Below are 23,125 nucleotides of genomic sequence, written 5' to 3' on the forward strand. Positions count from 1 at the left end.
GGAGTGCAGAGCCTGGTGGGAGCAGCCTCTTTGAGAGCCCCTCTGACACGACTCCGAGGATCCTGCCTGGGCACCTGCCTGTGAAACAGGACGCATTTCCGGGAATTTTCTTCCAGTAGTCCCCAGCAGGGTTTTTGTCTGTGATGCCGTAGCGCCGGGCCAGGTCACCATCTGGACAGCGGGCCCACACGGTCCTTGTGCTCAGTGCCAGCTGGCAGGCCTGCAGCCCTGTGGGAAACCAGGCATCCTGCTCAGCACCTGAGCATGGGACGGGGCACCCCTCCCTGACCATGGCACTTTCCGGGTTCTGCCCTTGTCTACCAGTACTTCCTGCAGGACACAGTGCCCGCTCCACACTGGGCACCAAGGGAAAGGATGCCCACTGTGGGGCTAGCCAAGCCACGAGCGCCTGAAGCCAAAGGACAGAGGGTCTGGCTGTATGAAAGCTGTCATGCTACCAGAGCACCAGGAAGGTGGCCTGGGTCTGCCAAGGAGGGAGTGCGTCTTTATTTCGGCGATGAGATTGAACTGTGGGTGTTCTAGCACTGAGTCGCATCCCCAGCCCTTATCATCTTTTATCCTGAGACAGAATCTTGCTAAATTGCTTAGACTGGTCTTGAACTTGCACTCCTCCTGCCTCAGCCTCCTGAGTAGATCACAGGCGTGTGTTGTCATGCCTGGCTAATGGAGTATGGTGCAGATTCCTGTCTGTCACCTGCCCAACAGGACACCGGAGGCAAAACAGAACACTGAGTGGGGCAGCTGCCACAAACATGTCGGTTGACGACTGTGGCCACGTGTGGGACACTGGGATGGTCTCATGGCTTCTTCCTACCAGGCACGTGCTCCCAGTCAGTCCCCACAGGCATCTCCTCGGTGATCCCGGTCCGGACATGCACGTTCCACCTGCTGTCGAGGGCCCACAGCATCTGGTCGTTGGGACTGGAATGGATGCTGACCAAGGTGACCCCGGCTGGCTGGAAGCAGGAAGAGACTTTTCTCAGGAAGGAGGGAGAAGGGTGGCAAGAGAAAGATGGGAGGTGTGGGGAACTGAGGACACATGGATGATCACAGGCACGCGGCCTGATGTCAGGCTGGGCGGAGGTGAGCAAACCTCGGGAAGCAAGGTGGATGGGGACTGTGCTAGCCCGCTCTTGCAGCAGAGGCTCAAACCATCCTGGAATGCTAGGCAGGCCAGAGGGACCTCCCTCCACAGCTGGCCCGAGCCTTCAGCTGGAGACAGAAGGGCAGAGGCCTTCAGGTCAGGGAGGGTGGAGCCATGTGAGAGGCACATGGTGGGGGGTACTCTGGATGGCGCCACCGGCAGCCCCGCTCATGGCAGCAGGCAGGAGGGGACCCGCATCAGAGGCAGCTGGAGCCCTGGCAACCAGCAGACTGGTTCCTCCTGCTCCAGCTGCCCTCCTGTCTCTGCCCTTGGGCAAGTGATGTTCCCTACTGCCTGGACCGTGGCACACTGGAGTGAGGAGAGTAGGCAGGAGCTGGATCCTGGGTGGATAGGGGGACCCCTGCTCCTCAGGCAGCCTTGGCCCAAACCTTACATCTACTGGTCCACTTTTCACAGCACAAGAATAAATCTCTTCGGTGGACTATCCACCAGCCAGCTCCAGTATGACCCAGGGATGCCACCCTTGGTTGAACAAAGCCTCTGTGCTTGAGAGGGCAGAGCTCTCTGGAGGATCCAAGCCTCTGGTCACTGGCAGTTCTGGTGAGCTGCCAAAGCTCTGAGGGACTGGCTCTCCCCCACTGCTGATGCTTCCTTTCCTGGACTCTGTTGTCCCTGCTCTGCACTTCGCTCTCTGGGGCTGTTGTGAATATGGTTACGCTACAAGCTACTGCCCGGCTCCATCCAGTGAGCTGTCATGACCCTGGTGGAGGGCTGGGGCTGGGGCTCAGGGGTAGAGCGCTCGCCTAGCACCTGTGAGGCCCTGGGTTTGGTCCTCAACACCACATAAAAATAAATAAATAAAATATTGTGTCCATCTACAACGAAAAAATAAATAAATATTTAAAAAACAAAACAAAACAAAAAACACTGGTGGAGGACTGGGGCTGGGGCTCAGTGGTAGCGTACTTGTCTGGCATGTATGAGGCCCTGGGTTCGATTCTCAGCATATAATTAATTGCATATAAATAAGCAATTAATAAATAAATAAAGGTCTATCAACAGCTTAAAAAACTAAAAAAGCCCTGGTGGCTCCAGCTGCCAGACACTCTCAGGGCACCTCCAGGGCAGGGGCTCGCCTGCTCCTGTGCCCATCGAGGTGCACTTGTGCTCACCCTCTGGCTGCCCTCGTGGGGGTTTCCTATTGAGTGAGTGAATGGGGGGGTACCAAGTCCCCTGCACATCAGCTCCATGGCTGGTTGGTCCCAACGGGGCCCAGGGGATTCAGACAGAATCTCCAGGACGTGGGCATGTCACCACTAGGAGCCTGTGTCAGCACTGGCCTCGCCTGCCTCTTGTTTCTCTGAATAACTCAGGTTTGGTGTCTCAGAGCCAGATGGGACTGAGGTTGCTGCGTGGCTTGGCATCTTGCAGGCCACTCCTGACACGCTCCCAGAACAGGAAGCTCACCGCCTCCTCTCCCACCCAGGTCGGCCTCTTATGATGAGCTCACACCAGTTCAGGTGGCTCCCTATCAGCCAGCTCCAGTATGTCCCAGGGATGCCACCTCTTGGCTGAATGCCCATCAGCTCAGGTCACATGTATACTATGACCATCCAAAAGAGTACGGAGGAAACAGATGTCCCTCATAACAGTGGCACCAGCACAGGCTCCATGTGCAACCATGTCAAGGGGAGCTGAGGCTGCTCCACGCGCTCTCTGGGTCCACAGACACCAGGCACTGGGGCATCGCTGTGTGGGGGGCAGGAGTGGGGCACGGGGCAGGAGAGGCAAGGCCAACCTCAGATCCTGAGAGTGGGGAGAGAGTGACTGGGTGGGGGGGGCAGCTCCTTGCACTGGCATTAGTGAGGAGGTGGCTTTAGGGTTGAGGCCTGGAGGACACAGGGCTGCTGTGGGGTGGTGGGAAGGAGGGAAGGCTGAGGAGGACTGCGGTGCTTATGCTGTGGGTCCTTACTGCCCATGCTACCAAACCAGTCCCCGTGGGTCAGATGGGAGGTGGGCATACACCAGAGCAGCCCTGGACCCAGTCACCTTCAAAGGTCAACCCCCAGATGCACTGGCAAGGTCAAAGGATAACTATATGCCACACATGTCACTGCTCTATATTGGTGACAGAATGCCCCTGGACCATAGACAGAGCCACAGAGAACCCTGGCCTGCCCTGACTCCTGGCCCTCGGTGCTGGTTGGACCGGGATCTACTGCACAAGGGCCATTCTCTCAACTTTGTTCACTCTACACTTTAGCCCTGGAGTCCAGAGATGCAGATTGGGGGAGGGTTGTTCTAGGTCCAGCTACAATTCTACAAAGAGTGAAGGGCTCCAGCAAAGGGAGGGGAGAGGCTGGCCACATGAGGACGCATTGCCAGCCCAACAGCACAGAGGCCTGCAGAAGTGCCCCCAAGCACCCTGAGCACCACCTACATGCCTGGCCCGTGCTGAACACCACCACCCCAGGGAAAGGAGAGCACGCCACGGCTTCAGGATGTGCTGTGTGCTTGGGATAAAGCCCACCCACAGGTTTGAGGACAAACACTGAAAGCATCCTCGGCCCCTATGGACCTGGCACGACAGGCTGTGGGTGGCTATGAATTCTTCAGCCCCACGGAGAGACCAAATCTGAGGCCTGTTCCCTAGAACCTGGGCTGCACCTTCTTTGACCACCAGGCCACAAGGGAAGCAGTACAGGTGGGCCATGCCTGGCTTGAATAGCAGGCAGAGGTGGCCAGCCTTCAGCATGAGCTGCCATGAGGCCTGAGGCTGAGGAGCCCACTCTCTCTGCGTCCCAGGAAGTCACCTTCCCAGGACCTGCCAGAGTCCCAGAACTGGAGCAGAGAGGAGCAGTTCCTGCTGGCTCCGCCCCTGTCCTGAGCCAGAGATGCAGATGGAACGTAACAGCCTGTTGGTGGAAGCCACTGACTTTTGGGTAGTGTATCATGGACAACCGGACAGACGGAAGGGACGGCTGTGATGCAGGGGAGGGGCAGGACAGGAAAGAAGGAAGTGGGACTGTCTGCGGGAGGCACTGGAAGGACAACAGGAGGTGGCAGGGGACGTCCCTCATAATCAGGCAGACCCAGGTCAGATGCCCCTTCTCTTTTTCTCCATCCCCTCTGAAAGGGCTCTGAAATAAGATGCCCCAGCCTCCCTCCCATGGCCTGCCCTCCTTCTCCTTGCCAGCCCTGCTAGGACACAGGGGACAGCATGCCTTGCTGCTGCAGTGCTCCTAGTCTCCCTGCCAACAGAACGCACAGAACTCCTGGCTTGGGGCAGCCCCATGCTGAGGGCCTGTCTCTGTGGCCTATCGTGCCATCGTGGCACATGTGCCCTGCATATGCCCAAGGTCACCTGGCAAGCTTCTACCCACGTTCATGACTCTACCACATCACCTTCCCAGCCTGCAGTGGGGACCCCCACGTCACCACAAGCTCCCTGAGGGCAGAGGCCATGTCTGTTCCCTCTGTCCACTCAGTGACCAGCCCAGGGTTGATCTTGATGCTGAGGAGGAACTGAGGCTACCGGCAACCACCAACGCATGGCCAATGTCCAGGTGCCTCACTTTTTCTTGTGCAATAAATAAAAAAATGTGTATTTTAGCCAGCGCAGTGGTGCACACCTGTAATCCCAGCAGCTTGGGAGGCTAAGGCAGGAGGTTTGCAAGTTCAAAGCCAGCCTCAGTAAAAGCAAGGCGCTAAGCAACTCAGTGAGACCCTGTCTCTTTTAAGTAAAAAACAAAATAGGGCTGGGGAGGTGGCTCAGTGGTCAAGTGCCCTGAGTTCAATCCTGGTATGGGGGTGGGAAAAAAAAGCTTATTTTGCTACAACTAAAAAAAAGAAAGAAAAGGCAGACGAGCCATGGTTGTGCAGTTACCACCAGGGGTTGGGCTAAGGGTTCTTGGGACTTCTATTATTTCTTTCTATATGTTTTGCAGGACTGGGGACTACATCCAGGACACTTGACCACTGAGCTGGCTTTTTTTTTTTTTTTTCTTAAAGATTCAAAGTCTTTATTTCTAGGATCTCCCATGTATAAACTGGACAGGCTCTAGGTGGCCACCTCCCCCGCTAAATACTGCAGTTTTCCCCAAAATATTGAGCCCTGTCCTACTGATCCTGTGTAGAAACCACATATGGAGATGCAGGGGTGCACATGTGGGGCATTTGCTGGTAGGGAAGCCATAAGTTCTGTGCCCTTCCTTACAAAGACCCCAGATCCCTGTTGGGTTGTTGTAAACAGAGGAACATTCTTCAGGCCCCTTGCTCCGAGCACACTCTTTTATTATTCCTTACAAATGCACATGAATCTATAATCATCTCAATTTCTTTTATAAATCGTGGTAAAATGCACAGAATACAAATTCTGCTATTAGTGACATCAAGTACATTCACAAATTGCATAATCATCAATACTATCTGGTTTCAGAGCCCTTTTTTAATATTTATTTTTAGTTGTAGTTGAACACAATGCCTTTATTTTATTTTATTTTAAAATACTTATTTTAGGTGGTGCTGAGAATCAAACCCAGAGCCTTGTATATGCTAGGCGAGCACTGTACCACTGAGTCACAACCCCAGACCCAATACCTTTATTTTATTTATTTATTTCTATGTGATGCTGAGGATTGAACCCAGGGCTAGGCAAGCACTCTACCACTGAGCCACAACCTCAGCCCCTTCAGAGTCTTTTCACTGTCCCAAAGGAGACAAAATTTCAATTAAAGAAAAAGCAAGCATGCTCAGCATGGTGGTATACACCTGTAATCCCAATGACTCCGGAGGCTGGGCCAGGAGGATCTCAAGTTCCAGGCCAGCCTCAGTAACAAAGCAAGGTCTTAAGTAATTTAGCAAGACCCTGTCTCAAAATAAAAAATAAAAAGGGCTGGGGGTATGGCTCAGTGGTAAATGGTAAAGCACCTCTGGGACCAATCACCAGTATCAAAACAAACAACAAAAAAAGCAGCTAAAATTTTGCTTATTCATATTAAAAAACTCATAGAAATGCAAAAAAGGAATAAAGAACACAACTTACAAAATGGAGCAAACAAGGGGTTTAAGAACCGTGTCTAGTGTGGTAAGCTGAGAAAAGGGGGAGGAGGGAAAGTGGGAGAGGGTAGGACAGACACAGGCCCACGCACGCCTGGGCTTGTGTTTTGTAAGTATGCCTTAAAGATAGGTTACAGGGCGGGTGGGAGGGAGCCAGGTCCTCTTTCTGGGCGTGCTGAATGATTTAATTATAGCCATCAACTACTTAGATGTTCACAGATCAAGGGGCTGCTGGTAGCTGTAAAGCTGCCTTTAAATAAGACCTTGTGGGGACACAGGAAGCTGCCCCATGCTCCCTAGCAGCAAGGCTCCAGGAGGGGTGCCAGTTAGGAGCAAGCAGAGCAGACATCCCTTCTCCTGAGACACCAAGGTCTAGGACATGATACTGCTCTTTTCCATTATTCAGAATCTTCAATTGGAACCTCTGTGATCTTGTCTGGACGCAGAGTGAAGGGCCCAGTGTGCCCTTGACTCTCCAGAGCTGTGGAAAGGGCCCTGTTCCAGGTGCATGCAGCAGCCTGGACCACAGAAATGGTTCTCGGGTTTAGGAGTTTGTCTGAGTGTCAGGCGCTTCATTTGGACAAGGGGAGCTATGAGGAGATGGTCCACCCTGGACAGGGCCAGCCTGTCTGTGAGTCAGTGGACAGTATGTGGTGACCCAGCTCTAGCAGTGCAGGCAAACCTGGCACTCCCTGCCAGGAGAAGGGACTCTACCCACCACGGACACTGTCCAGAGGCTGCTGCTGCCCCTTTCTGTAGTAGGCACGGTGGCAAGGCATGATCGGATGTGGTCCCAGCCGGTGGCTCTCACTGGAGACCATTTCCCCTGGCATCTACTGAACCACAGGCACCACAGGCAGGGCTATGCTGCCTGGTCCAAGGCCTCACGTAGCCCTGGCCCCTCATTGGTGTCAGCAGGATGGCTTCGGGCTCCTCCTTGGGGAGCTGCCTTGATCATGGGCACCAGCATGCATCTGCCTACCTGCCAGCCCCAGTGGCTCCCAACAGGCTCCTTCCTAGGGCCAGTGATCCCCTGGGCCTGGGTATCTCCTGCTCCAAGAATGGGACCACGCTCTGCATTTCCACTGCTCCTACAGCTTAATGAATTAGCAACCAGAGGACAGCACAACTGAGATCCCAACAATACTTTGAAAAGGGAGGACAGTTAAATTACCTCTAGGCTGGAGAGAAAACGATCTCTTACTAACAGGCTGGCTCTTCTGTGATTTAGGGCTCACAAATATTGGGCCAAAAGGGACCCAGATGACAGTGAAGCCCAGCTCCCTCACAGGAGAGAACTGATCAAAAGGATGCTGAGAGGCGATGGGACCTGTCCTGGTCAGAGTGAGCCTGGAGCTCAACCGTGTGGGCTGGAGCCAGAGTTCTTCGAATTTCTAACAGGATAAATCTTTATCACAAGGCGCTTCAACACGTGTGTGTACACACACAGTAGCACAAAACACAATCCCTCACAAACAGGCACACCCCTACACACATTTCCCCCAGCCAGAATGTGAGTTAACTCAGGTGGAACAAAGGAACCGGTGAGAAGTTCACAGTCAAAGGTTAAGTTTATCTAGATTACTTTGAGGACGCAGACAAGTTCATAGGCGTGTGGCAGCAGCACCAAGTCACTGGCCAGCAAGCTTCCAAGCAACAGCGTAAGCCACACTGGGAAGACCCTAGCTGGAAGGACCCCCAGTCCAGACGGCTCTGCCTGGCAAGTGGTGGGTGGAGCCCCCTGGGCTGCCTTTTCTTTTCCCTGTAATGTTATCTCCCTCCCTCCCTTTCTTTTCATTCCTTTAATCCACTTACAATGTGTGGACACAACCAGGAACAGTGGCACACCCCTGTTATCCCAGAGACTTGGGAGGCTGCGGCAGGAGGCCTGCAAGTGTGAGCCTCAGTAACTTAGTGAGACACTGTCTTAAAATAAAAAATAGAAAGGACTGGAGATGTGGCTCAGTGGTAAAGCACTCCTGGGTTCAATTCCCAGCACCCCCCTCAAAAAAAGTGAAATACTGAACTTTATTTTCCTTTGGAGTTCAGGGTCTCACCCTGATGCTGTCACCTCAGGAGCCACTAAAGAGTGTAGGTTTGTGGGGTCCTTTGTTACTGGCCCCTGTGGTAGTTATACTTTCTTTTATTTGGTCTTTTAAATTTTTTTTTAAGATTTATTTTTTAGTTGTAGTTGGACACAATACCTTTATTTTACTTATTTAGTTTTACATGGTGCTGAGGATCAAACCCAGGACCTTGCACTTGCGCCTCTGCCGCTGAGCCCCAGCCCAGCCCCCTATTTGGTCTTTTTAGTCCTTCTGTGTTTTCCCTGTAGCAGATCCTTTTCCTGCTTCTGGTCTATTCCTCCTAGTTTGGATAAGCTTGAAAACCAGTTATCAGCGTGAACAGCCTTGTATTAAGGTCAGTCAAAGGGTGTGCCCAGGCCTTCACATTTGGTCCTACATGTGATTCCAGAACCCAGCAAGAAAACGCATCTGCTGACTGCAGGGAATGTGCTAGAGGACGACCCCCAGGCAGGCCTCCTGCCTAGCAGGGGCTGCAAAGCCAACAGCCACCTCTGTTCAGCTCCAGACACCACTGGGGTGATGTGCCACGTGGCAGATGCTGACAAATCCCAGCCTGAGACTCTGCTCCCTGTGTGCTCACCAGGCAGGCTTTGGCTGGCCTACCAGATAAGTGAAGCCCGGAAGGGAAAGGTCCTGGAGGTGACCTATGAACTCAGCTTCTCTAAGGTCATAAGGTCAGCAAGGGACTCTGTTGTCAGTCTTTCCAGTTCTTGCAGCTTTTTTTTTGTGGTGATGGGGATGGAACTCAGGGCCTCATGCCTGCGATGCACGCACTAACCACATTACCCCAGCCCACGTTCTGGCAGCTTCACTGGGGCGCACACATGCCTCTCTGGGTCTTCATTTTACCCACTGGGTATGAGTCATTCAAGATTGATGAAGGAGCCACTGGTGCTCACCTGTCATCCCAGCCCCACAGGAGGCTGAGGCAGGGAATCACAAGTTCCAGGGCAGCCTGGGCAACTAGTGAAACGTGTCTCAAAATTAAAATTACAAAAGGCTGGGGTGCAGCTAGGTGGGGCAGAGTGCTTGAGAGGCCCTGGGTTCCATCCTCAGTGCTGGGGGAAAAAAAAAAAAAAGCAAAAGCAAAAGTGAGAGAGGAGGGGACTGCCGCAGGGAGGAGCACTCATGTCCTCTTCTAGGAACTGCCACCTTCCAGATCAGAGACGAGAGCCAGAGCCCAACATCCTAGAGGAGGCAGTGTTTCTTAGGATAGGTTGTTCTGCATGCTAAAAGCCCTCTGCCGCAGAGCTTAGCCCTTTTGCGCCTCACTCTTACAACCAAGGATCGACAACATCTAAAGAGAGTCAGTGTCTGCCATGAAAAAGACTAAGAAGAGACAAAGCAGGTGTGATGGGGGACAAGGAAATCAGGAGGGGAGAAGAAACTTTAAAAACTCCTCAGGTCCCACGTTCCTACAGGAATGCTCAGCCAGCAAGCGCCATATCACGTACAACCACAGAATGCAGCCTACCCAAGATGAGTTAGACTCTGAGTCAAGTACACTCTCTGTCATTATCCCTAAAAAGAACAAAGAAACAAAACATCCTCAGACAAAAGAGAAGACTTTACAATCATGAAACAATAACAGGAACTGAAGTGTGATCATGGAAATGACCTGACAGAAGGCTGCAGGAGAGGCTGGGCTGTGGCTCAGTGGCAGAGCGCTTGCCTGGCATGGGGGGAGGCACTGGGTTTGATCCTCGGCACCACATATAATAAAATAAAGGATCATCAACAACTTAAAAAAAAAAAAAAGAAAGAAAGGCTGGAAAAATAACAAGGAAGATACCACTGAGAAAGTGGACAAAAGCATGAGATGAAAAATAGGGGGGAAAAGCTACAGAGAGTGCAGGCAGTTTGGGAAGCCCACACCAGCAAGGAAGAATCCCAGTGAGAGCAAATCCAACAGAGAGGACAGAGAGGTGGGACAGACAGGCTGTGTGAGGTGGGCCCAGCACATGGATGGAAACAGGTCCTCGCTAAGGCACACCAGGAACAAAGAGAGCTAGCAACTACAGAGAGCAAGAACAGGTCCAATACCAGGAATCAGGGGTCAGAACAGCGTCAATCTTCTTGGTAGCAAGGGCTTGATGGGGAAGACTTTCAAAATTCTAATGGAAACTGACACCAACCTGGTATAACCAGCCAGGTTGAGGGTGAAGGTCAATGAAAGATGTCCAAAAGTTTTTCCAAAAGTTACTTCCTGTGAGCCTCTCCTCTGGAACAAAGTGCAGGATACCCCCCCAAAACAGAGGCACCCCCTTGATGGAGACAGGGCTCCATCAAGAAGGAGGTGGGGCAGAGGGTGACCAGGCCAGATTGTAGCCTGCCGATGGGACCCAGGAGAGATTTCAGCAACAAAAAACAGACCACCTGGGGTGTCCAAATGTGTTGAGGCAGAGGTCTGGGGCTGAAGGTGGAAGAGCAACAGAGAGGGTCATCAAGTCCAGGAAAGCAGACACGGCACAGGCAAGCAGCCATCAGTGCGGTTCATCCTTCCCTCCTGTCACAGGGTGCAGGGGCAGGACTGGGGATGAGGGGTGTAAGAGCCTTGTGTTCTCCTCTGCCAGTGGAGTCAACTAAAAACCCCGGGGGAAGGACAAAAAGGTGCCCCTGTAGCAGCTACCCAGAGATACAAATGGAGAGCAGCTCTCCAGGGCAGGGAGCACAGCATACCCTGTAGAACCGCTGACAACGTAACTGTTGGACTCCGACTGCGATGACATGGCACTGAGCCACACGTATAGACAACTGGTCCAGTCACCAAGGGATGAGACCATGGAGACACAGATACTGGAGCAGGACCCTGGGTGTTTCCTTCCTGGTTGTTCCCCCAATCTGCTGCCCCCTCTTTGAGTCACTCATCATCACCACCATCTTCCTCTTCCTCCTCCTCCTCTTCTTTTTTTGGTTCCAGCCTTTTTTATTTTAAAATGGGGTCTTGCTAAGTTGCCCTGGCAGGCTTGAAATTATGATCCTCCCACCTCAGCCTCTGGAGTAGCTGGGATCACAGGTGAGGACCTCTGAGCTGGTTGCACTTGATTGTCGTGTACATCCTCATCTGTTTACCCATCCACCAATCCACAGTCCTTTTTAGATGCACCTCAAAGCAGACTGCAGACATCAACATCCTTCTCTCCCTAATTACTCCAACACGGAAGTCATTAACCAGAGCCTGGTATTTGTTTAATATGTTTTCCTGAGGTAAAATTTGCATGCAATAAATGTGCAATTCTCAGGCAGCCATTGCCTGAGCTTTCAGGAACTCCCTCTAGTAATGCCTCTTGCCCCTTGCCAATCATTTCCCTACTGGGCGACAATGGATCTGATTTCCACCAATGATACATTCTGTCTTGCTGTTCTAGAATTTCAGAGGCAGTGAGTCTGAGTGCTGCAGGAGACATGGCTTTTTTCTCTCAGGACGATGACTATGAGACACAACTGTGTTGTTGTATTTCTTTTTCTTTGGCTCATCCGTTTTTATTATCATCCCAGTCCCAACCATAGTCCCTCCGTCACAGAACTGAAGATGGAAGGTCAGAGAGGCTAAGTCGAGGCCATGGACCAGGGCTGTCTGGCGCTGCGGCCTGTGCTCCCTCCACTCCACAGTATCTCCCCTGCCACAGGGTTTGGGCCCCAAATGGCTGCTTGTATGGGATCTGCTTTCCCATCCTCCTTCTCTGCCCTTCCTGCTTCTGGCTGTGACCTGACATACACATCTCCCAACAGGTGTTGGTGAACATTTTAGGGACATACCTGCCCCCTTCTGCTTCCTAAGTAGAGAAGCCCCAGTCTTGCATTTCGGGCAGCCAGCCCTACAGCTGGGGGCTCCTGCTCGGCACACAGGTGTTGAGCCTCACTACTGGTCCAGCCTGACCCCCGTACTGACCCGGCACTGCTCAAACACTGCTGTTCACTAGTAGGCCAGGCAGACCTCCCAAACCACAGGCTAGGCACCTCTGCACCATCTGAAATCTGTCATTAAGGAGAAAGCCAACAAGGATAGCGAGTGGCCAAGAGCTGGGCTCCTGCAGCACCCAGACTCAACGCCTCTGAGCTCCTAAGCCACCCATGCCTACTAGGGCAGCTGGTGCCCACCTCCAGCCAGCACCTAAGGCTGCCCGGTCTGGGATAGCAGCACAAGGCACAGAGGCCCCCCTGAGCATACCACAGGCCACCCAGCTGAGCTGCATTGTCTGCGCAAAACACATGGCACATTTCAAAGATTCAGCACCAACAGGGAGAGGCTCTGGCAGTTTTTTTGTTTTTGGTGTTGAGAAATGAACCCAAGGCCTCATGCATGCCAGGCCGGTGTTCCACCACTAAGTTGTACTCCTAGCCCTTCCTTGGTTTTTTAAACTACTGTGATTACAAGTTGAAATGGTAACTTTTTGGATATACTGGGTTAAATAAAATACATTACCAAACCTAATTTTGCCATCTCCTCTCCCACAGCACTGCTAGTCAGCGGAAGAGTCTTCGCTGTAGCTCCATAACTCTGGCCCTCACTGTTCCAGTCCAATCCCCTGGGGACTTAACTAAAACAGGGTAACCTCCAGATGGCCACATCCAGGGGCCCTGCCCAGCCATGGCAGGAGCACCGCATGGCCACCCATGCCCCAGCCTCACAACCGGCTTCCCACTTTCCTCCTACCATCCGCCATGCACTCTGCCTTGGCTTCCTTTCCTGGGCCCAGGCCCAAAGCCCTGTGGCCCTTCAGGGTTCTCTGCGGGCCTCTGCTCTTCCTGGACCAGTGCGCCTGCCGGCACAGAGATCTGACCACACCTACCTTTCTGGACCTTCAGCCTGACTCTCATGAATGTTGGTCCATCGGTGGACAACCCTGCCTAGAGGTCTGCAGGTGCCTGATCCAACCTGCTGACGCTCGGCTCACTGCTCTCCTGGAGCCCTCGTGCGTCCCTTCTCAGTTGGCTGGCGTTGGCCCTGTCCCTGCAATTTTGCAAGTGTTTCTTCAGCTCTATGGCTCCTGCCTTTCCATGTCCAGCAGATGTCTTCTCCAACGGCCACACAGGGGGTCCCCAGGAAACCCGTCACAGGCTCGAAGCTCCTTCCTTCCTTACAAACGGTGGGACCAGGCCATTCAACCTGGCTTTGAGTTTCCAGTGTCCCTGAATGGGTATCAAGATGACAGTGCCAAGCCTCCTATTGGGTGCCCCGCCTGTTCCTGGGCCAGGGTATCTTCCAGGCCAAGACTGTGTCTCATGCTCCTTCTGCTTGGAACACACTCTGGCCTGCCGTCCTATCAATACAGCCCTTGGAAGGGTGTTCTGGCTACCTGTAGACCCTGGGGGCACTCTTGCCCTGGCCAGTTCCCTGGCACTCGACTCCCAGCTCCACAAACATATGGACCAGGAGTTCTTTAAATCTAGTCAATGGGGCTGGGGATGTGGCTCAAGCATGGCATGCGTGCAGACCGGGTTTGATCCTCAGCACCACATACAAACAAAGATGTTGTGTCCGCCAAGAACTAAAAAATAAATATTAAAAAAAATTCTCTCTCTCTCTCTCTCTTTAAAAAAAAAAAAAAATCTAGTCAATGGTTTATGTGTCTCCACCGAAGCCTCTACGTGTCCCCAGATGGGGCTGCTCTTGAGTCCCTGGCCCCAGCAATGTGGGCCTCCAGGATGAGGGCTGAGGACTGCTGGCACAACCAGGATCCTCACCTACAGAAAGAGGTGGCTAGGCGATTGTCTTCCAAGGTCTCCTGTTAGTGTGCTAAGATTCTCTGTGGAGGTGCAGGGGAGAGGGAGACCTGCAGGGATTCAGGGTTTTACGGCAAGGAGGTCAGAGGGATATGTTGGAGCAGAAAGGCTGCACACTGACCATAAAATCTGGGTCCTTTGCCGAGTGTGGTATAGGCCTGTGGTCCTGGAAAGGCTGAGGTGGGAGGAGCATGTGATCCTAGGAGTTCAAGGCCAGTCTGGCAACATGGTAAGATCCTATCTCAAACAAAAGAAAGGGCTGGGGATGTAGCTCAGTGACAGTGTCAATCCACATGGGAAACAGGTACCTCGGCCACAGCGGGCGAGAGCATGGCCACTGGGAGGAAGCGAGGCCTGCTCAGGGCACACAGGGGCTGTGAAGCAGTCTTTTTTTTTTTTTTTTTTAAAGAAAGAGAGAGGGAGGGAGAGAGAGAGAGAAGAGAGAGAGAATTTCAATATTTATTTTTCAGTTTTCAGCGGACACAACATCTTTGTTTGTATGTGGTGCTGAGGATCGAACCCGGGCCGCACGCATGCCAGGCGAGCGCGCTACCGCTTGAGCCACATCCCCAGCCCCCTGAAGCAGTCTTCTCTTACATTGAGGCCCACAGGCCTGAGTGCTGTGAAAGACCCTCTGCCAACTATGCTGGTTACAGAGGTGCTGTAAACGTGAACTGGAGGTTCTCTAACTGAAACAGCAAGCTCTGCTCTCCAAGACGCTATGCACCACTAGAAATGCTCCCTCCAAACCCTTCCAAATGTTAGGCCTGCATCATTCGCTTTGAGTATGTTGTTGAAACGTCTCCCCAAAACCACCACCAGAGGGAGAGGTTTTGCCAGAGCACCGGAAACAAAAATAATAAAGAAGCTGCTGATGTAAAACATTCCTGTTGCTTCACTTCACGTGCCCTCTGGCATCTACTGACCTGCTCCCATCTCTGATTCAACTGCAGATGTGGCCTCCAGGGAGACAGAACAAGAGGAGACACAGAGGACCAAATGTGATGCCCTATTTATTTCCTAGCACTTGGCAGTATTCTGACTTTCGAATCCTTTATTTTGTTTGTGGTGCTGGGATGGCCCAGGGCCACTCCCAGGCTGAGCACGCTCTCTTTGGGGCCGCCCTCAGCCCTCAGCACCTGTCACTGAATCCTCGTCTCTCCTCTCTTCCCTGGACTCATTTTCTAGGGCCCTGTGCAGAAAGACTCCTTAGGCTTCATCCTGCAATATCACCTGTGAGGTCACTGAGCCTGAGCTGTGCCACCATGCCTTCTCTTATGGCGTCTGCAGTGTCCTGGCGCAAGCCCTGAGCCTCAGAGCCAGAGGCGGGAACCAAGTCAGGGTGTCACACACTTGGGTCTGCATCCCGGCTCTGCCATCTGCTAGTGATGAAATCTCAGACCATTTTCTGAGCCTCTTCTCTGAGTTGAGGTTTTCTCCTTCGTTGAGTGAGGTCAGGAACAGTCTCTAGCTGAAATGTCATAAGGACTGGGGGGTGATGTGCTTATAGTGCAACGTCAACACCAGGTGAGCATCCCTTATACCCTTGTACCTCTGGCCTCAGAAGGGTCCCACAGAGGATCATAGGGAACCTCAGCAGGGGCATCTACTGGTGGGCAGGCCTGGGCCCTAGGATGGGCCCAGCATCATGTTAGAGCTGTGACGCTGGACAGGTTGTTGAGTAACAGGTTTCCTGCAAAGCAAGGAGAGCCACCCCTGGTTTGTCAACATTCTGGGAAAAAGCAGGCTCAAGGACAAGGCAGTGTTTAGAGAAGCACACAGTGAAGGCTTGTGCACAGATAAAGCCTAACATTTCCCCCCAGGAACCAATTTGAAAAGCCTCTTGTATCTGCAAATTCTACGGCAAAGTGAATTTCTTCAGAAGTATGCTAAAAGCTAACCAGAAAAGAAAGCGTGGCTCTAGTTTCTAGTTTCTACTTGAAATAGTTAATGTTTAACAGCCTACCTACCAAGCACGACTTTGAGGTCCTTTCATGTAAATTTGCTCTACTTTGGTCATTTTCCTGGGCAAGCTGTAGATCACCACAGTTAGTACATCTCTCCAACTGAAGCTTTCTCCCTCTTTATGTTTTACTTCCTAGAGGTTATTCTAGAATCTAATGGAGATAGGAACAGAAATGCCCTCATTATAAACCCACTGCTAGGTGCCCCTGTGGCTCCTTGGTTGCATAGAGGTGCATATAACAGAGGACAGGGTGGCCCCAGCCCCACTGTGGCCTGCAGACCCTGCCTGTTCTAGTCTCCTGCGTCCTGGCCTTTGGCTTGTTGGGGAAGGCGTGAGGCAAGGCACAAGCATGAAGCAACCGCTCGACAATGCTCTCTGCCACAGTACACTCTGCAAACCAGCTCCCGACATACCCTAGCGTGGCTCTGCCATGCCACATGTTCTCCATAGCACCATGTTCCCATGGTCTCACACAATCATGACCTATGCTTAGAGTTATCAGGGGAATGCCACTATCAAGCAAAGCACTGTGCATAGAAAGTGTGGAAGAAACAGCAAAGATTAGAGTGGAAATAGATGAGACACAGAAAAATGGGACAAAGTCAAACCAAAAGACGGTTTTTTGAAAAGATCAACAAAAATTGACAAACCCTGTGGCTGGATTAAGAAAAAGAAAAGAGCTGGCTCCAGTGGCGCATACCTGTGATCCTGGTGGCTTGGGAGGCTGAGGCAAGAGGATTGAAAGTTTGAGACCAGCCTTAGCAACATAGTAAGACCCTTCTCAAAATAAAAAACTAAAGACTTAAATTTTTAAAATCAAAAATAAAAGAAGGGATGTTACTATCCATCTTATCAAAATAAAAAGGATTATGAGAATACTATAAGCAAGTGAACACCAATAAATCAGAAAACAGAAGAAATGAACAAATTCCTGAAAAAACAGAAGCTGCTCATATTGAAACAAAAGAAATAGCAAAAAGACTGAATCAGTAACTAAAAACAGAAACTTCCCACAAAGAAAAGCCTCGGTCTACATGGAAACACTGAGAAATTCTAATATTGCTTAAAATGAATCAACCCCAATCCTCACAAACTCTTCCAGAAACCAGCAGAGGAAGGGACACTGATATCAACGTATTTTATGAGCCCAGAACTGCCCTAATACCAAATCTGGACAAACCCATGAGGAAAAGAGGAAACCAAAGATCATTGTCCCTCATGACTGTGGGAGTAAAGACCCTCCTCAGGAAGGCCTGAGCAGACCAGGTTCACAGCTTGACCAGGGTGTGCACCATAGTCAAGTAGGATGTATCCCAGGAATGAAAATGTGGTTTATGGTTCAACATGTAACAATCAATATGATACAACATATTAACGAAGGAAAAACCCCACGTGATAATCTCAATAGACAAAGAAAAAGCCAGGTGTGGTGGCACACAACGTAATCCTAGCTTTTTGGGAAGCTAAGGCAGGAGAATCACAAGTTCAAGTTTAAGGATAGCCTGAACAACTCAATATAACCTGTCTCAAAAAAAAAAAAAAAAAAAAAAAAAAAAGGATGGGGATGTAGCTCAGTGCCTGATGAGTTATATGCAAGTCTAAGTCTCTGGATTCAAACCCCAATACCATTAAAAAAAAGAAAAAGCATTTGACAAAAGTCAGTTCCTTTTCTCAACAAACCAGGAATTGAAGGGAACTTCAATAAACAAAACCATACAGCTAACATTTAATGGCAAAAGACTGCATGATTTTCTCCTGAGATAAGAAATAAGACAAAGGGGCTGGGGATGTGGCTCAAGTGGTAGCGCGCTCGCCTGGCATGCGTGTGGCCCGGGTTCGATCCTCAGCACCACATACAAACAAAGATGTTGTGTCCACCGAAAAATAAATAAATAAATATTAAAAAAAAAAAAAAAGAAATAAGACAAGGACATCCACTCTTGCTGCTTCTTTTCAATACTGAGCAGGAAGTTCTAGACAGAAGAACTAGGCAAGACGATGAAATGAAAGCCACAAAGGAAAAGAAGTTAAAATTATCTTTATTTATGGACAATATCAATTTTTTTTGTGTGTGTGTGTATGTGTGTGGTATTAGAGACTGACCTAGGGCCTACCACTGAACTACAGTCCCATCCCCTCTGCCCCCCTTTTCTTTTAATTTTGAGGCAGGGTCTTGCTAAGTTCCTGAGGCTGGCCTGGAACTCTCGATCTTCTTGCTTCAGCCTCCTAAGTCTCTGGGATTACAAGTATGTACCACTATGGCTGGTTTTAAAATATGACTCTGTATACTAGAAATTCTAAGGAGTGTATTAAAAAACTATTAAAATTTAGGGCTGGGGATACAACTCAGCTGATAGACTGCTTGCCTCACACGCACAAGTCCCTGGGTTCAATCCCGAGCACCATAAGAAAACAAACAAACAAACAAATAAAAAACACTATTAAAATCTAGAACGTGGGCTGGGGATGTGGCTCAAGCGGTAGTGTGCTTGCCTGGCATGCGTGCGGCCTGGGTTCGATCCTCAGCACCACATACAAACAAAAGATTTTGTGTCCGCCGAAAACTAAAAAATAAACATTAAAATTCTCTCTCTCTCTCTTTAAAATAAATAAATAAATAAAATAAAATAAAATCTAGAAAGTTTAGTACAGTTTCCAGACACAAGGTCAATATACAAAAACCTATACTAGCAATGGACAATCTGAAACTGAAACAAAGAAAACAATTCCATTTATAATAGCATAAAAAAAATAAATGATGTAGGAAAAATGTTAACAAAACAAGTATAGGGCTGGGGATGTGGCTCAAGCGATTACGCGCTCACCTGGCATGCATGGGGCACTGGGTTGGATCCTCAGCACTACATAAAAATAAAATAAAGATGTTGTGTCCACCGAAAGCTGAAAAATAAATATTAAAAATTCTCTCTCTCTCTCCTCTCTCTCTCTTTAAAAAACAAAACCAAAAACAAACAAACAAAAAACAAGTATAAAACAGTGCCAGGTATGGTGACACATGCCTGTAATCCCAATGGCTCAGGAGGCTGAGGCAGGAGGATTGAGAGTTCAAAGCCAGCCTCAGCAACCTAGTGAGGCCCTAAGCAATTTAATGAGACCCTGTCTCTAAGTAAAATATAAAAAGGGCCTGGGGATGTGGCTCAGTGGTGCCCCTGGGTTCAATCCCTGATACAAAAAAAGTATCAAACATGTACTCTGAAAACTCTAAGACATTACTGAATGAAACAAATGAAGATCTAAATAAATGGAAAGACATCCCATGTTTGTGGGTTGAAAGATTTAATAAAGGTAAGATGGAAACACTTCCCAAATTGATTGACAGATTCAACACAATTCCTATCAAACTCTCAGTTGGTATTTTTTTATAGAAATTGACAAATACTCTAAAAAATATATTTTTAGTTGTAGATAGACACAATACCTTTATTTTATTTATTTAGTTTTACGTGGTGCTGGGGATGAAACCCAGGGCCTTACACATGCTAGGCACTGTAACTGAGTTACAGCCTCAGCCCTGAAAAGGCACTTTTGAAACAATCTTCAAAGATAAAAAGTTGAAGGATGTATACTCCCTGACTTGAAAATGACAACCAGGTACGCATGTGAGCAGGAGGCACAGGTCACTGCAGCAGAGCAGAGCCCAGGCACTGCCCTACTTGCTACCCAGTGATCACCTGCTGCCTGGCAAGGGTTCCACGTGATTTAATGGGCACAATGGTCCTTTCCGTAGCTGATGTCAGTACACTGCATGTGCACATGTGAAAGAATGAACCCGGATGCCCGTCCCACGGCACATGCCAACAGCAACTCCAAACGAACGAGAAGCCTACACATAAGAGCTAAAACCACAAACTTCTAAAACAAAACATGACTTTGGAATAGGAAACAGTTCTTAAATATCACACCAAAAGCACAAGGAACCAAAGGAAAAAAATAAACATTTAAAACTTTTTTTTTTTTTGGTACCAGGGATTGAACTCAGGGGCACTCGACCACTGAGCGGCATCCCCACCCCTATTTTATATTTTATTTAGAGACAGGGTCTCACTGAGTTGCTTAGTGCTTCGCTTTTGCTGAAACTGGCGATCCTCCTGTTTCAGTGTCCTGAGCCACTGGGATTACAGGCATGTGCCAAAGTGCCCAGCACATTTAAGACATTTGTGCATCAAAGGACATCATAAAGAAAGCAGACAGACAAGGCACAGGGGGGGAGGGAGGGAAACATCCAGAACATACAGAGCTCCTGTGACCGACTGAAAAGGATGACAGAAGGGAGAGTGAGCAGAGCACTCAGATACACAGTTCCTGAGAGAAAATATGCCAATGGCCAACTAACGTGGGAAAAGAAGCTTACTGTCACTGGTCTTTAGGTAAATGTAAACCAAAACCACAATGAGATACCATCTCACACCCATGAAGGTGGCTAAAATGAAATGAAAAGAGAAAAAAATTGGAGGGTGAGAATGTAGGAAAACTGGAACCCTCGTATGTTGCTGGTAGAATGTAAAATGGCAGAATCACTGTGGAAGACAACTTGGCATCTCCTTAAGAAGCCAAACAGAATTACCAGATGACACTACAATTCCACTTATAGGCATATGCTCAGCTGAACTGAAAACATACGTCCTCCCAAAGATTTGTACACAAAGTTCACAGCAGCAGTATTCACAATAGCTGAAAAGCAGAAACAACTAGAAGGTCGTCAATTGGTGAATGAATCAACAAAATGTGGTGTGTCTGCTAAAGGGGCGCTGTTCAGTCACGAGAAGGGAAGAAAAACTGAGAGGTGCTACAGCACGGGTGAGCTGAAACCACAACGCCAAGTCCAAGCCGTGAGGGAAAAGGCCACGCACCGCAGGACTCCATCCACACGCAGCGTGGGGAGCAGGGAAAGCCACGGGGATGGGAAACAGTAGCAGCCATGGTGAGAAGAGGGGGCTAAGGGCTCCAGGAAAAAGGTGGTGACTACCAATTAGTAAGGGGTTTCTTTTTGGGGTGATGAAGATGTTCTGGAGTTGACAGCGGTGATCACTGCACGCTGTGAATGCACTAAAATCATAGGGTTGAATACTGTAAGAGATGAATTATAACTCTTAAAAAGAAATAACACAGGGCTGGGGCTCAGTGGTAGAGTGCTTGCCTAGCTTGTGTGAGGCACTGGGTTTGATTCTCAGCACCACATATAAATAAATAAAGTCCACGGACAACTAAAAAAAATTTTTTTTAAATAACATAAAACTGTTAGAAGGAAAACAGGAATAAACTCATAGTGTCCCCAGGACAACTATGGAATTGACTACAGGCAAGCTTGCCTGCCCTCACCACCATGCACCAAGAGTGCTGAGCAAGCAGCTATGAAGTGCCCCTCTCTGCAGGTGGACTGCCCCCACTGTGCGTGGGCAGCTGGTGTGTGCTGCATTCCTCACCTGTGTCCTGCACCCTTCTACTCACTTCCACAGCCCTGTGAGGTAGGGAGGACCCCAGCAAGGACATGGCACCTCCCTGTGACCAGGACTACCAACATGGGACCTCCACAAATTCTGTGGACTCCAAATGGGCACTAGCAGGGGTCAGACAAAATGACTTTCACTAAGTCACAACCCGTAATTATAAATCTTAACAGAAATACGCTTAGCACAGGAAGTACATTCATCAGGCCCTTAGCATAACTGAATCTGTGCTAAAATCAGCCTCCGCTTGTGACTTAGCTGGTGGAAAAGGCGAGAGAACAAACTGACATCAAACACAGTGTAAAGTGAAAGTGGCAAAGGGCGGGCGGACAGGAAAGAAGGGTCTGAGACCAGGAGAGCACTTGCAAAATGTGGATCTCCCTGTAGCAACATTTTAGGTGACTTTTACCTCCACCTTTATACTTTTGGGTTTGCTTGATTTAAAAAATAATGTATTTTTAATTATTAAAGAATAATCTATTCAGCCCTAAACGTCACCCATCAAACTCCCAGCTGGGAGTGGCAATGATCAAGGCAGCAAGAGTGCTGACCTCTCTCACTATGTGCTGCAAGGGCAGCTGTGGTCCTTTCTCCAGTAAGTGCATCCTGACGGCTTCATCTTACTAAGGTGCAGGTTCCTACTGGTTAACTTGGCTTACCTGGACAGGTGGTTCAATCATGATCCAGGCTGGGAGCATCAGACTGGGATTCAGAGGCTGGGTGCCTACACGGAAGTAAACTCCACCCCTGGAATCACAGGCCCAGATGTGCTGACTTCCACATGCCAAGCTCGTCAGTTTTATGGCTCCTGTAGACAAACAGAGAAAGAGTACACATACTATAATTACTCCTGTGAAATGGCTCACATTTCATTTCATCTATGAACTTTGATTTTATACTTCAAAGGAAGAAAGGAGGCTACACTTTGGTTGGACTCAGGTGCATGTCCTTTGACCTGCTGCAGCTCTTCCACGTTGGGTGTGTAGACTTGGCTGGGTCTGAGAACATCATAACGAGGGGAGTCAGGAAGGCCCTAGCTGCCCTGCCATCTGCCTGGTGCCACATGGTATCCCTTCTAGGCTGTGAGCAAATTAATCACAGTGCTGCCATCATACTGCACAGCCACCACACGCTGGGATAACATTTCAGCACAAGTTCCACCATTAGATTACTACTGCCAGTAAAGTCTGGAGTCGGGGAAGGGAACTCATATTTACTGACAGCCTTGACTCAAATTAGAAATGACTATCTACATCTCCTAAGGAATCTTCACGTTTATATTTCTCTGTTAATTAAACTGATTATAAGCTGAAAAGAAATGGGAGGCGCCTTTAAAAAAGCATTAGGCTGGGAGTGGAGCTCAGTGGTAGAGAACTTGCCTAGCATAAGGCCCTGGGTTCCATCCCCAGCATTACACACACACACAAAAAAAAAAAAAAAAAGAAAGAAAGAAAATTAAAGTTTATGTGGCAAAAATGTGCCACTGCTAATAGTTACTGAACAGCCACTACAGGATGGGCTCTCATTTCAAACCTCACAGCCAAGATCACACTTATTATTGTCCAAGTTCATGCAGGAGGCCAGCCAGGCTTTTACAGAGAGAAGTTTGCCTGGGATTGCCAGTCTAGAAGGTGACTCAGTCTGGAGGCCAAGGCTGGACCCCCTTTGAACTTGAGTCAGCTTGACTTCTCTA

The 23,125-nt window shown here is 49.5% G+C and overlaps 2 protein-coding genes and 1 non-coding gene across 3 annotated transcripts in view; 1 reads left to right on the plus strand and 2 right to left on the minus strand.

Annotated features, from left to right (window-relative positions):
• Positions 1 to 13,777, plus strand: part of Ankrd9 (ankyrin repeat domain 9) — a 25,700-nt gene extending 11,923 nt beyond the window's left edge. Inside the window, exon 4 of the mRNA XM_027946745.3 lies at positions 12,730 to 13,777. Within this exon, the coding sequence (XP_027802546.3) occupies positions 12,730 to 12,770 (41 nt within the window). The 3' untranslated portion in view covers positions 12,771 to 13,777. The remainder of the gene's footprint in view (positions 1 to 12,729) is intronic.
• The window catches only part of Tecpr2 (tectonin beta-propeller repeat containing 2), an 82,005-nt gene that overhangs the window by 4,474 nt on the left and 54,406 nt on the right, over positions 1 to 23,125 (minus strand). Inside the window, exons 17-19 of the mRNA XM_027946743.3 lie at positions 22,092 to 22,240; positions 836 to 977; positions 79 to 228 (exon numbers count right to left, since the gene is read on the minus strand). Coding sequence (XP_027802544.3) covers positions 79 to 228; positions 836 to 977; positions 22,092 to 22,240 — 441 coding nt within the window. The remainder of the gene's footprint in view (positions 1 to 78; positions 229 to 835; positions 978 to 22,091; positions 22,241 to 23,125) is intronic.
• Positions 5,290 to 5,416, minus strand: LOC114101664 (small nucleolar RNA SNORA11). Its single transcript, XR_003584379.3, has one exon. It is a non-coding gene; the product is annotated as a small nucleolar RNA SNORA11 (small nucleolar RNA).

This window comes from Marmota flaviventris, chromosome 2 (genome assembly GCF_047511675.1).
Source record: "Marmota flaviventris isolate mMarFla1 chromosome 2, mMarFla1.hap1, whole genome shotgun sequence".
In the NCBI taxonomy this organism is placed as follows: Eukaryota; Metazoa; Chordata; class Mammalia; order Rodentia; family Sciuridae; genus Marmota; species Marmota flaviventris.